Here is a 14,030-nt window from a genome sequence, read left to right as displayed (position 1 = left end):
AAAAAAAAAAAAAAAAAAAAAAAAAAAAAAAAAAAAAAACGGCCCCAAGCAATGAGAATTTCTCCTAGAATTCATGCTGAGAGAAAGAAAAGGCTGGAGTGGGTGGGGGTGGGGGGGCAGTCAGAGAAGGAACACGGATCCCTCCAAGAGAATGCACACAGTTATCACAGCTCCTCAGACCACCTCATGGGCGAGTCTGGAGCAGAGACAATGAGGGGCCAAGGACTGGTGGGGCTACCCCTCAACAAGGGCTGCTTAGTTGTGTGCGTCTATCGCTAAACCTCATATTGCTATCTTGAAGATGGACTTCGGGGGTTGGGTTACTGGGACTCTTGGTCCCTCCTTTCCGTTTCTCATTATTCCGTGTCTGTTTAGTTGGCATACAGACAGTGGTGGCCAACCTTACATTGTTAGGCTGCCAGGGCCCGGGATCTGACCCTATTCATTCCTATGGGGTTATGTGTATGGGGGTGTGAATGCGTGCAGCAGCTTCTGAACCACATTAGGAGGCGAAGGCTGGGCTGCAGAGTACCAGTTGCGTAGATGAGGGTAAAGTACCCAGCTAGGGGTTCACCACCAGCCGTAGCTACTCCTCAAGGTATCCAGGCAGGCTTGCCCCTCACGGGTGTGTGTACTGGGACCTCTCCTCTCCAGAGCCCAGAGAGAAAAACAGGCCAGTTTCTCACAGTTTTGTAAGCAAGGGCTGTGCCCTTCCAGCCTGGAACACTGTCGATGCCACACAACCTAGGCTGGCCCCTCATAGTGTTACACACATGCCCTGGTGCACACAGTGGGCCTGTCCTTGCACAGTAACATATATTAGGATGGGTCATTCTCTTTTGGGCCTTGAACATACCTTAGGCCTTTCTTCTTATGGCCCTGTACAATACAACAGGCCTGTTTTCTCACAGGGTTGAACAACAGGCTTGTCTCCTTACAGCCTTACACATGGATTGGCCTGACTCCCAGAGCTTTGTACACACATAGGCTCTTATCTATCCTCTCAGACTTTGTATACAAAACAGGCCTGTCTCTGTACACGTGACAGGCTGTTCCCTCGAAGCCTCATGCACACGTAAGCTATCTCTGCAGACCCTGGCCTCTGAGGGCCTGGGCAGGAGCAAGGAGGAGGATCTGAGTCAGAACTGAGGCCTCATTAACTTTGTGTGACTGTTTATGTTTCAAACCCAAGGGAATTGGCCCCAAGGGCCTACTGCTTAAACCAAACAGGACAGCCTCCCCAGGGAGCCCTCAGGACTGCAGGCTGGGATCCTGGGGGTTTGGGTAGGGCAGAACAGCTCTTTCCCATACCATTCCTAGGACAGGAGGTGCATGTCCCCTATTCCATCATGGGACTCCAGGCTTCCCTAGGCTCCCCTGACCAAGACAGCTGTGGGCAAGAGCAAAGCTCTTTCCAGGAAGAGGGAAGCAGAAGGGAGAAAAAAAAAGGACTCAGGGCTCATGGCCTCATGTCTCCTCAGAGCAACTGCTGGCTTGCGAGAATCTATCCAGGTAGAGAAAACGGTAGTGAAGGAACTTCTCAGCCAAGAGGGCCATGATGGCAGCAGGAAACACACAAGGAGATCCCAGTAGAGATCTCCTGACTATTAAAAAAATAAATGGCAAGACTCCTACAACGGGGCCTAGCCCTGCCCTTCTGAGGGCCATACCCTGCCGTTGCAGCTAAGTCTTCTTAAGACCCAATTTTGCCCTCCCGAGGAAACACACTGCCCTGGGCAAGTCTAGGCAAGTTAAACTGGGAGACACAGTATCTGAGCGGAGTGCGTCACGGTACGAAAAGAGCACACGCTATCTATATATACTCCCTGTTGTAGGCCACAGGCAGGAAACTCACAAATTCAAACCGTAGCTGTGGAATCGCTAAATGTCCTAAATTCTGATGTTCTGTTGTCAGCTTTTCCTTGCCCTCTGTGTTAAAAAGGAAAAAAAAAAAGAAACAAGTAAATAAAACAGAGGAGAAGTAACTCCACAATGGCAGCCTTCACCCACGGAGGAAAAGAGCGGCTGTCTCAGGAGCAGAGAGGGGGGGTCACATTCTGAACGGGCTGATGAGTCCAAACCTCAGGCTGTTTGACAGAGAGGGGGCAGAATGGACCCACGGGACTGAATAAAAGATGCCGTGTAACCATGGGCAAGCTGTCTGGCCGCTCTGAGCTCTAGTTCCCATACTGGCTGAATGACAGAAGAACAGAAGTATGCAAGCCAGGCCCAACACGTTACGGACTTTATGTGAACAAACACCCAGATCTGTTTGGATTGGGACAAGGAAAGGTAAGGGTTCGAATCCAGGCCTTCCAGCTGGCATTGCTAGGTGGAAGTATTCCCCCAAACAGCTTATGATTCTCTGTCACTCTGCAGGGACAGACAGCAAGTCTTAATAACCCTCACCAAACTCAAACCAGACCTCCAGGAGCCATCATTAAATCAAATTGCCATACCTGGGTGGCCGCATACCCGAATCATCGGGGGTCACCTAACCCAGGTAGCATCTCACACAAGCTTATATGGTGGGAAGGAGAGTCACCCACCTCTTGGAGGAAGGGACAGAGCCCTGTGAGCCCAGTGCCATCCTCTAGTAACTCTGGCTTGGTTTCCCCAGGTATTTTTAAAGAAAGTTGTTTTTTTTTTTTTAAAGATTTATTTATTTATTATGTACATAGTGTTCAGCCTCCATGCCTGCAGGCCAGAAGAGGGCACCAGATCTCATTACAGATGGTTGTGAGCCAACACGTGGTTGCTGGGAAATGAACTCAGGACCTCCAGCCCCTTAAAGAAAGTTTTCACTGACTGAATTTAGGGATTATAAAAATGCTAGACACCATGAGAATGGAGGTTCAGGTCCTTCAAGAACTGCTGAAAACCCAAGGGCATCCTCCCCAGTTCTCTGGGTTCACTTTGTAAACCCCACACATAATCCTAGGTTAGAATGCTGAGATAATCTTTCCGCCAAAACCTCTTAAACTTTCATTTCCTTGTAAACCTCAACCTGGAGGCAATCCTCCTGCCTCAGACTCCAAAGTCCTAGAAACATAGACATGTGTCATTAAGTGTGAAATTCCACTGCACGCCTCTTATCTTGGTTACCTCTTGAAACTTCAAAAGCACAGCCAAAGAGGCGTACCTGGTGTGCAGGTAGAGGAAACATTCACCTCAACAGTCTGGCAATGAGTCAGGACCCTTCACCCTCCTCATCCCTTGTAGACTGAGCCTCCCTTTCCAGGACTAAGTCTGGCACAGACAAGAATGAACGTCACAGGGGCATGCCACCGGTGATATGGATAGCAGGAACCTTGCCCAGCTGTCAGTACACAGTAGGAGCTCAATAAGTGCAGCCTCATGCTAACAATTCATGCTGAGCTCAGACTTGGCACCAGGAGCGTAGAGCAAGAAGATGGACAGGTAACAGGGGAGGAGATGAAGATCTCTCAGGGACAGTCACGTGATATTCTGGGCACTCCTTCAGCTTAGTACAAGCTGCCAGCTTCCAAGATCCTCTAGGCCACTATGAAGACACCCCGTGACACGGTCCACAACTACAATGGTGGGTTCTGAACCACAGCTTAGAAGGCAGGGGAGGGAGACAAGAGACATTCGAGAATGCACCACCCATGCCCTGTGACCCGACTCCATTACCTGGGCCACTGAACACAACAGAACTGGATCCTGGCAGGGGTGATGGTGGTGGTCCAGCCCTAAGAAGTGACAGCAGGTGCCTGTCCTCTCCAAGTGTCAGAAGCTTGAAACTTCACAGAGTGAGAAGGGAGTAAGTGAAGCTGGGAAGCCAGCCCACCAAAAGGAGCAAAAATGGTGAACAAGAGACGGGGTTTTTCAACCTCTGCTGAACTCCTGTTCCATGCAGTTTCCAAAACTTCTTGCTCAAAGAACGTTCTGGAACCCAGAGTGCAACCTCCCTGAACCCCAGGTTTGCCCTCCTTCTGATGAAAGCAGATCTAGGACCCTCCTTGAAGCAAGGGACCAGCTAGAAGGTTCTAAGCTGAGCAGCCACCACCAAGGACTTGCTTCTATCACAAGGCACACAGAACTTGGGGAGGCCGCAGAAACTCCCAGCAGCAGCAGAGACCCCTCACTGAGCCACCCACGAGGCAATGTTCCCCCTCTTCAGGCCTGTGTCCTGCCTGGCTCTCAGCCATCACTCTCTAAGCCCCAAGGAGCCGCTGCAAACCGGAAGCAGGGCCCCAACTTACCTTCCACTGCAGAGAATGGAACCACTGATCTCGCAGGTAGCTGTTGGCAGCCTGTAACAACAAGAAGAGAAGAATGGCAGGTCATTTTCTAGAATGTCTCAGACCATCTTACTGCCCCCACATAAGCCCCTAACCACTGCCATTTGCCCCGAGGCCCTGGCTTGCCTCCTGAAAAATTGTGCACTGACCCTCAAGAGTAAAATCAGAACAGAAGACATAGCTGCCAGTATGGGATAGTTTGGCTGGGTACAATAGTCTCCACCCTGCTGACTGGAACACTTTCCCTGTTCTTATACATATTGGACCTTGGATGGCGAGAACTGGCCGAAGGCGAGAGAGTTGAGTGACTGGTGCCTCTGTCCTGCCAGAACTGTCCAGGAACCTGGCCTGTCACACCTGGGGTTCTCTCAACATTCCCCACAATGGGCTTCCAACACCTCGAACGTATGTACCAGAGCTGAGCCTCAGAAAGACCCGGGTCCAGGTCACAACCCTGATCACATCCTAGGTGTGAGCAAGACATCCAACGACGACATAAGGCCTCCAGAGGCCTGTGAAGAGAAGCACCCCCACTCACAGCCTGGGGCTCATCTGCACTGGCTCAGTATCTGGTCTCCTGACAATGGGCCACGGGGTGTACAACAGCGGAATAGAGCAAGCACCTTGCAGAGGCTCCACAAAGGTTCTCTCCCTTTAGCCCCGGCCACTATGTGTGTTGATTTCTCTGGTGTTAATAATTTCCACAGTTTGCTCTACCATGGAGACTCACCACTCTCATGAGCAAGTATAAACCAGGATGGGCCAGCTCCAGCACAGCCCCTGTCCACAGCCTTGCCATGCTTTCAACATATCACAGTGGAGAAGAAAAATGATGGGGGAAGGGAGCCCTCCAAAAACACACATACACACTAATCACCTGTGGTGCTGCTATCCTGTGGGGGTAGAGAGTCCACAGATGGTACATCAAGGCTCTCGTGACAGGGAGATCACCCTGGACTGTGTAGTGGCCCCGTGGGATCACAGAGTCCGTGTAAGAGGGAGGCAGAAGGGTCTATCACACTGAAGCAGGGAGACGATCAAGGTCACCAGACTCCAAGGAGCACCCAGAAGCTAGGAAAGGAAAGGAGACAGACTCTCTCCTGGGCCTCAGAAGCAGAGCCCTGGCCATACCCTGATGCTGGCATGTGGCACCTGGGATCCCAACAGGCAACTTCAGAAGATCCAACTGATCTTGGGATGAGAGTCAAGCCCAACCTACTCTGAGCTCCACTGTTACCTTTCTGATGTGGACCTGGGGCCGAGATGTCACATGCGGCCCACAGTCTCGTTCCTAGCTCCTTTCCTTCCCACACACAGGACAAGTGCACACAGCTGAGGGGCTTGGCCATGAGTGTGAGCTGTTGTGACGTGAAAGGGCACAAGCTTTGCTCTTAAGAGCCAGTGCATGGCTTGGTCCTGTTTCCTCCCATGCAGTAGCAGCCGAAATATCTCAAATGTCTGCTCCAGAACAGAGGCCCAGATGAGGTAGGTAAGTAGACAGATGGGTAAGTGGGTGGAAGGGTAGATGGGTAGACGGGTGGATGGATGGATGGATGGATGGATGGATGGATGGATGGATGGATGGACGGATATGTGAAAGGATGGATGGACGGACGGACAGATGGATGTGTATGTGGATGGATGGATGGATGGATGGATGGATGGATGGATGGATGGATGGATGAGGTAGCTATGTTGACAGATGTAAGCAGACAGGTACATTCACAGATGGATGGATGCACAGGCACGGGAGAGGAAAAAAGAGAGGCAACCTTAGGATTGGTGAAGCATCCATATACCCATTTCATGGAACTTCAAAGAACCCTTCAGCTCTGACACCCTCTTCACCACCATGCTTTTGCCGGGTCTCCTAAAACAAGCATGGTGGTGTGTCCCTGGACACCTGTGTATCAGGTTTGGACTATCTCGACTCCGTGGTAACCAAGGAGACAAGTACTATGGTCCAGTTACAGGTGAAGAAATGAGGTTCTGAAGTTTCCCACTGCTCAGGGCACTTGGCCAGTGGAGCAGACTTGGATCACACCTCAGGCCCATCTCCCTCCTAGCCTGCTTGCCCCAATACCCCCTAGGGAGCAGGCGAACCGTGTATGTACCTGGCTCTTGTGGGTGTGGGCTGTGGCTCTGGGAGATGCTTGATAGTCAATGAAAAACATGGCACCTATCACCAGTACCAAGTAGCTACCATGGAAAGCAGAGTGGGCCAGGCAGTGTGTGAAAAAGTTGAGCTTTCTTTCAGTAGAGGATGCCAAGAGACGTTCTGGAGGCCCAGGACAGGACAAGCCTCCCCAAGTGGCTTCTGGCAGGTGGCAACTTGGCCTGGCTGCGCTGCAGCCAGAAGGAGCACCTGTCTATGAAGTTCCCTTGTAGCCAGGGTGGCAGCAGAAGAGGGTCAGGACAAGCCAGATCCCAGCGAACACTGGGCACAGCGAGGGAGGGCCTGGAGGGTGACTTGGGAGGAGAAGCCTCAGGAACCCCAGAGGGAGCTCACAGCCCACCTTGCCCCCATGGCCCCAGGCTTGCTCTGGTGGCTCTCTGCTGGTGCCTGGTGATAACCTTCCCACAGGGCTGGCTCCAGGGAAGCCTGCCCAACTTCCTCCGCAGAGGCTGCCAAGTTCTAGTTCATTGTTGCATTGTCCGCGAGGTGAGAAAAACAGTCCGGAGCCTGCAGGGACTGTTCCCAAGTTCAGTTTCCTGGCCCAATCTCCAGGAAAACCAGCAAAGAGCAGCCGGGAAGGCTCTCTCCCTCTGTCTCTCTCTCTCTCCCTCTCACTTCCAGTAAGAAAGGAACCCATCCTGTCCCAATTGCTGCTAGCTACTGGTGTATATGGTAAACAGCTGTCCATCTCCCATGGGGCTTTCGAGATTGGCAATGGGGGAGGGGACACTGCTGGAAAGAAGGGTCCACTTGCCCTCCTGAAACAAGCCACCTTGGGCGCAGTCTACTCTTCCTACAGGCGGACCCTCTGCCTCGAGGATATCAGCACTTCATGGTTCCTTGGAGCTCAGACTGTACCAGAAGCCACCAGCAATGTGGCCCACATAGGACATACACAGTGTAGGTGCTTAGGAGCTGGCCTCCTCACAATGGTGTTGACAAAAGGGTGGTAAGAGAGAAGTAAGATTAGCAGGCCTCTGCTGTTGCCGGAGCCTCTAACACAGACTTAGGAAGCTCAGACTGAAATCACAAAGAGTCCAGGAGCACTGACTGGCCCCCATGCTGGCCACTGGTGCCTTGTCGACTGCACCTGCAGGAGGACTGCACGGTGATGCACCTAAGCGATGTGTGGAAAGGCTTACTCAGCCTTCCTGGAACCCCATGCTCAGGTCCCAGGGGCTGGACTTCCAGGAAGACAGACTATTGATCTAAGAAAGCCAAATGGGAAAGGCGATCCCCAGGAGGACACTGGGATGGGAGGGTGATAAAGAAGAAGAGAGAGATGCCCTGAGGCTGACTTTAGCGAAAAAGAAACAGAGAAAGCTGGAGAGGGAGGGAGGAAGAGAAGAGCAGGGAAAAAGGCAAGAAACAGAAGGGAGACAAGGGTGGAGAGACAGAAAGACAGACACAGAGACAGAAGATGATGGGGGAGGGAGACGGAGGGCTAGACAGCACAGATCCAGCAGAGCCCCGGCACTTGGCATGGTTCGGCGCTGAGAAAGAGCAATTCCCAATCAATAGCATCAACTAAACCCAAGATCACGCCACTGCAGGGGCTGGTGGCTGCAGTGTTCACTCTCGGCTCAAAACCCTCCAGGGCTATCACACAGACAGACCCTTCAGCCTACCTGGCTGCTTCCCAGGTCCCTTCCCACCCTGGGGTAAAGAAGACATAGTCACAGTCTCTTGAGGTTGCTCTTGGTGACACCTGGGCTCTGGGTCCTAATACAGCATGTCATTCAAGAATGAAGACAAAGCCAAGGCCCCAACATCCGTCACACACAGCATGTGAACCAAAATGCCCAGCAAAGGCCCTAGCTGGCACCTCTGTCATCCCCCTAGGCACAGGTGGCCACGCTAGTCTGCCTCCCTTGGCCTGACAGAGATGCAAGCAGGAAAGAGACCCATGGGTGGTCAGGGGTAGGGCTACACCCACCTAGCTCTCTGAAGGGAGACTGCGCTGCTTCCCTGAGTTGGTAGCTGCTGCGGCCTCCTCTCCTCTCTTCTCCCTTCTTCCCTCCTCTGCTGCTCCTGCCTCTGACTGAGCAGCCACCAAGCAGGGGCGGCAAGCGTGGAGGACGCTGGGGCAGCCTGGTTTGTCAGCCCACAGGGGGAGCTCTGACGTGTAGCTCAGCCCACTGCAGCCTGGGAGAGAGTCATCACTGCCGCCAGCCAGGGCCACGTCCAGGTTAAAGGGACATGCCCAGAGCCTTGCTCCTCCGACCCAGGGTGATGTTCTAGCCTTCCTTGGGGGCGGGGGAAAGGCTGCCCTCTCTAGTCCCAGAAATAAAAGGCTCTCCTCCCCGTGAGTAGGGACCACCATCAACAGAGAAACCAGAGCTTCCTGACTATTTCACACACCCAGCCTTATTTCACACAGCCCCTTAGCCTCTGATCTGTCTAGTGTCCCCTCTGTCCCTTAGGAGCTTCTTACTGCTCCCTCGTGCCCTCAGGATATATAGTGGGAGTTTGATAAGACTGTAACATCTAGACAGTCATGGGCATCAACCCCACTCTCTGCTGCAACAGAGAGCTACCTCCCCACACTTAACACTAGATGTGCCCCCCATGGGGCACCCTACTCATATACCCCTGTACCCCACGCAATGCATCCCTGGGGGCCCATCTGTCTCCCGGGGACTCAGGGAGTCACACACACACACACCCCAGTCCTCTGGGACATGCCTGTGTCTGAGTTGCATTTCAGTAATCATGTGTTTATGGCTTGGTCTCCCCAGAGGCTGACAGTGAGGGTGAGGATGGGGCTTGCGGGGCCCAGGGCTTGAAGCTGCATAATTCAGCAGTAAAAACATTCCAGAAGACTCTCCTGCTGCCCGTCAGGGTCCTCCTTGTCTCTGTCTCCTTTTCTGCTCATGGGGTCACCCACCCCTACTGGGCCTGGCATTGCCCAACCTCTCTTGGACCCAGTACTACAGACATCAACTGGGCAATGGACAAGAGAAGCAGAAGAGGCAGTGGCTGAGTATGTGCCCCCTAAAAACAGGGGACAAAGAGGGCATTGGGGAGCTCTGCTGGCCAGAGGGAACATGACGAGGAATGGGGGGCTGAATTTGAAAATGGGCTACGGGCAGGCATGGCTTCTGGCATCGTCCAAGAGAAAACACCAAGGATAGGGACATGTCACACAATGTCCCTTTGCATTGCTGTGGCAACTGGCTTCTAGCTGCTACTTCCCCTCTCCTGCCTCTTGGTGGTACCAGAAGGACCATCAGCTGCCATGGCCAAAAGTGGACAGGGAGCCAGAGCAGAGTGCACTCCCAAGGAATGAGATAGTGTAAGCAGTGTCTTAGTGTGGTCACCACCCCCTTTCCCACAATGATGCCAACAGAGAGGGAGGGGCAAAGCCTAAGTGCTGATGACATCACCCATCATCTGGATCCAGCTGTTCTTGCAGTTCTCTCCTGGACTTCTCCGTGATCTTAGTAGCACGACAGTCCTATAAAGCTTGTGTCATTTCCAACTGATGTCCTCGCGGACACATACAGTCAGTATGCCCATTGTAAAAAACAAAACAAAACAAAACAAAACCAAAAACCACCACCACAACAAAAAACCTAAACCAACAAAATCATATACAGGCCCACACCCTCACTTGAGTCCAGCAAAGAGAAGATTCCTAACAAGGTGCTTCTCACAACTTTTAAGGCCTGACAACTGGTCCATGGACCTCAGTTTCCCTATTTGCAAAATGGAAACAGGAGAATTGATTTTCTGGGCTCGGGAAAACTAGCAAGCTCCCAGACAGTGGGCATGTAGCAGGTGCTTCATCCATGCACAGCCCTCCGCCTGCCCTCCTGAGAGCCCTTCTTTATACCTTCCTGATGGTCTGTTTTGACAAAAGCGACCGTCTACAGAGGGAGCGGGTGTGTGTGTGTGGGGGGGGGGAATGTGCTCGTTCATGTTTACGCATCTTACCTGCAGCAGGACGGTCCCCCCAGGGATCGTGAGCTGTAAACAGTACTTCGGGGCGTTCTCCCAGGACAGAGGCTGAACATCTTCAATGGCGCTGTAGGAGACCGAGTTTTCCATGTACCCGGACGGCTGGAGCAAAGAGAGAAGAGAGAAATATGCCCGGGTTACAAGAGCTGACACAGCCTCCATCTCAGAAGCCAATGCTGGTGGTGAGCATTGAACAGACAACATGAGCACAGAAATGCAGCTAGTTCAGGACCAAAGGAAGGGCAGGGTTCTCGGCTGTCAGCATCCTACTGTGCAAAACGGCTGTAAAGGAAATTCATTCTACATCTAGAGTGCAAAATAAAGAGGCAAGGGAACCCTGAGGGCAAGGGTGAAGGGTCATCCCCTGGTGACCACACGACCCAGCTAGACTCTCAACATCCCTCCCCAGCACAGCATCCTCCAATGGCTCCTATGCCCATGGGGTCACTCCCCACTGCAGCCCACGGAAGGGACCCCTAACCCATCCTGCTCCTTCCTCACACCTCCAAAGTCCATAGAGAGTATGCTGTCTTTCTCGGGATCTGGTCCCCTACATGGTTCAATAGCACATGTTGGGAAAATGTGTAAAAAAGGCAGCCACGGCCAAGGGTTGGGAGAAGGCAACAGAAGCCTAAAGTTATTCACACTGCCCTCTAGGAGAGTCCCACTCTCTCAGAGAAGCATGGGGTGTGGGGTGGCCTGGGAGGACTACACAGGGTCTTCCACCTCCAAGATGTCAGAGCTCAGGAGAATCAGAAGAAAACCAAGTGAAGACGAATAGCAGCCTCCCCCAGACCCTTGCCTACGCACACAGTGCTCTAAGAACCCCATGAGTTGCTTTAGGGAGGAGGTGTCAGGGCCATCCGTAGAGCACAAAGGACTTGTGACCTTCCCATGGCCATGACGGAACTTATCCACTGTAATACACTGAAACAGGAAGGTGCAACCTCAAGTCCATGACCCAGCTGAGTATTTTACCACAGACACTTTAGATCTCTGACCATTGCTTCTCTTCCCATTGACGCATAGTAGACATGGGAAGAGCTGATGGCTAAATTGCCTCAGCTTTCCTGGTACGGGTGGTCAACGGTTTTGAAATAGCTGACCAGCTTAGGTTGGTCAACAGATATCCACCGAGCTTCTAGTACATTCTGAGGGTCGTGATAGGTAGGTAGCACAAGCCTGGAGTTCAGTGGGGTGGACAGACAACAAATAAAAGACATCCAAGAGTAACCTGGGACTAGGGAGAGTTGAATGGGGGAACCAAAGTGGGGCTTAGTGATAGGGGCAGAGAGGAGAGGCCACTGCATAAACTCGAGGCCAACACAAAGGCCCAGGAACAGGAAAAGCAAGAGGGCTGAGGTAGAGGGCTAGGCACGGCTCAGGTGGCAACGGTCCACTTCTAGAGGAGCTTATAGGTCCATCTGGGGTCTTGGGACCACATCCCCAAGGGGAAGGTGCTGCAGGAAAATCTGACAGTATCCCTAAAGCCAACAGGAATACAGAGGTGGGAGGTAGCTTGCCCCAAGCCTTTCAGGCCAGTGCACTGCCCTTCCGCAAGGCTTGCAGACCACGGTACGTCTTGCCAGTGTGTGGAGTAAGTACCCTTTCCTGCCCTGTACATCAGAATCACTTCCTGTCCCCCTTGGCACTAGCCCAGTGACATGGCCCAGTGTTTCAATAACACAGCTCAGCCCTGCCCCTCGCTGGGGGAGACGTTTAATTTCAAATATTTACTGTGTTTACTGATGACAGTCCCATCTCTCAGCCGGCTGTTATGTACAACAGGGACATGAGCCTTTGCCATCCTGTTCAGCGTGCCTAATTCTCAGGATGGCTGTCATTTTAACAAATGAGGTGCCAGCCCACAACACACCTGGGAAGGTGGGCCTTCATTATTAAGTTAAAGGCCCTCTTTAGGAAACACTGGCAGCCGTCCAGCCCTTCCCCTTCCAAAAGGCTAGTGAGCCCAACCGCCCTCGGTATCCACAGAAGCCAGAGGAGCAGGGCTGCAGTGTTGGCCACAAAGACGTAGAGTCCCTGGGTTCACCACGGGAGATCTACCACTGTGTCAAAGGGCATGGCAGGATCACAAAGGACCTGGACCACCCAGACTCACAGCAGCAGTAAAAGCCTACAGGCTTTGCTCTCCAAAAGCCTCCGTGGAGACCTCTGGCCGAGCTATGGCCCTAGCGCCTCCAGACGGACACAGCCGGTGTTCCCCCTGTGCAGACCACCTCCGTACCTGGAGGTTGCAGCAGGGCCACTTCCACTCGGCAACCTGACCAGGCTGTCCAAAAGCAGCTTGGAGCAGAAGCTGTGAGCAAAGTTTTCTGGGAAAAGGCTGGGTATAAATAAGCACCCGTTGTTTTGAAGAAAAAAAAAAAAAAAAAACAGATTGATCGCTCTTCCACGGACTGCCTCAGCGCTTGGCCCCAAGCCGTCTTCAGAGCCATTAAGCCCTACGTTTTTTTGAGTTCCTTACAGTGTGTCATTAAGACAGTTACTGCACCTCTCTGAACCTGGCTCCTCTGATGGTAATTTAATAAACAGGATGGCAGAGACTACTTCAGGGGACCTAATTTGACAAGGACTTACTTAGCTCAATGTCTGGAACCTACTGGAGAGATCAATAAGATGGCTATACTTTACCTCTGGCATACCCTTCCCTAAATCCCCAAATCCAACTGAAGACCGTTCCTCAAGATGCCTGCCTAAGCCAGACATGCTGGGGCTCACCTGTCACCCCAACATTCAAAAGGTGGCAGCAGGAAGACAGAACGTGAGGCTAGTCTGGGCTATCTAGTAAACTTGGGTGCCCGGCACTCGCTGAAGGAAGACAAGGGATACCTAAGCAAGTGTCCCGGCCAGAAGGCAGGATGAGAGACACTGTCACGGAATCTGGGAACACAAAAGGGTCACTGGGCGGAACCTAAGATGACTGAACAGGTCCTGGACCTCAACAGTAAGAAACACAGAAGTACTGGGTCCTCAAGTCAGGGCCACTCCTGTCCATGGGTGTGGCTCACTAAGGAGAGGCAGAGGTGGCACAAGGGACACTGTTCTCATCTCTACTTTCCTCTACATCCAGGGATTCTCTGTGCTCACTGTATGTCAAGCTACACTGACGGCAGCCTCTGCCCAGGGGGTCCTCACTGAGGCAGGAAATCTGAGGTTTGCAGTGCAAACAGGACACGCGGGAGATGTGCCACACCGCTGAGACAATGTTACCCACAGCAATGGTGACACAGTGGCCAGAGTCAACAGCACGCAGGAGGTGAACCAGAAAGAAGGACAGCTGAGTCTTCCAAGGGAAACGGGGAAAGGCAGCCCTAGGCACAGCTAAGAGATCACAGGTTTTCCAGAGTCAAGCCCACAGGGCAACGTTCCTGTCGCAGGGTACCCTAGAATCCCCAGAACTCCAGGGATGGAATCAGATGGGTGGCTATCACATCCTGGGACTATACGGAAGCAGATGGGAACCTCCAGGCTGCAGGGGTGGGCAGGGCTGATGGGAGGCAGGGTACACTTGCTGGAGTGACTGAAACCAGCTCACCCCAAGAGACTGTTCCTCCTGCTGGTTTCATCCACCAGCACTCAGGATCTGTGCGCTAATGGGTAGATGTCAC

The 14,030-nt window shown here is 52.6% G+C and overlaps 1 protein-coding gene across 1 annotated transcript in view; it reads right to left on the bottom strand.

Annotated features, from left to right (window-relative positions):
* Positions 1-14,030, bottom strand: part of Cmip (c-Maf inducing protein) — a 191,282-nt gene that overhangs the window by 64,454 nt on the left and 112,798 nt on the right. Inside the window, exons 2-3 of the mRNA XM_050143904.1 lie at positions 10,378-10,503; positions 4,227-4,277 (exon numbers count right to left, since the gene is read on the bottom strand). Coding sequence (XP_049999861.1) covers positions 4,227-4,277; positions 10,378-10,503 — 177 coding nt within the window. The remainder of the gene's footprint in view (positions 1-4,226; positions 4,278-10,377; positions 10,504-14,030) is intronic.

Source organism: Alexandromys fortis, unplaced genomic scaffold (assembly GCF_014885135.2).
Source record: "Alexandromys fortis isolate MF-2015 unplaced genomic scaffold, M_Fortis_MF-2015_v1.1 scaffold_1, whole genome shotgun sequence".
Taxonomy (NCBI): domain Eukaryota; kingdom Metazoa; phylum Chordata; class Mammalia; order Rodentia; family Cricetidae; genus Alexandromys; species Alexandromys fortis.
The sequence above is the reverse complement of the archived record's forward strand: the minus strand, read 5'-3'. Positions and strand labels throughout refer to the sequence as shown.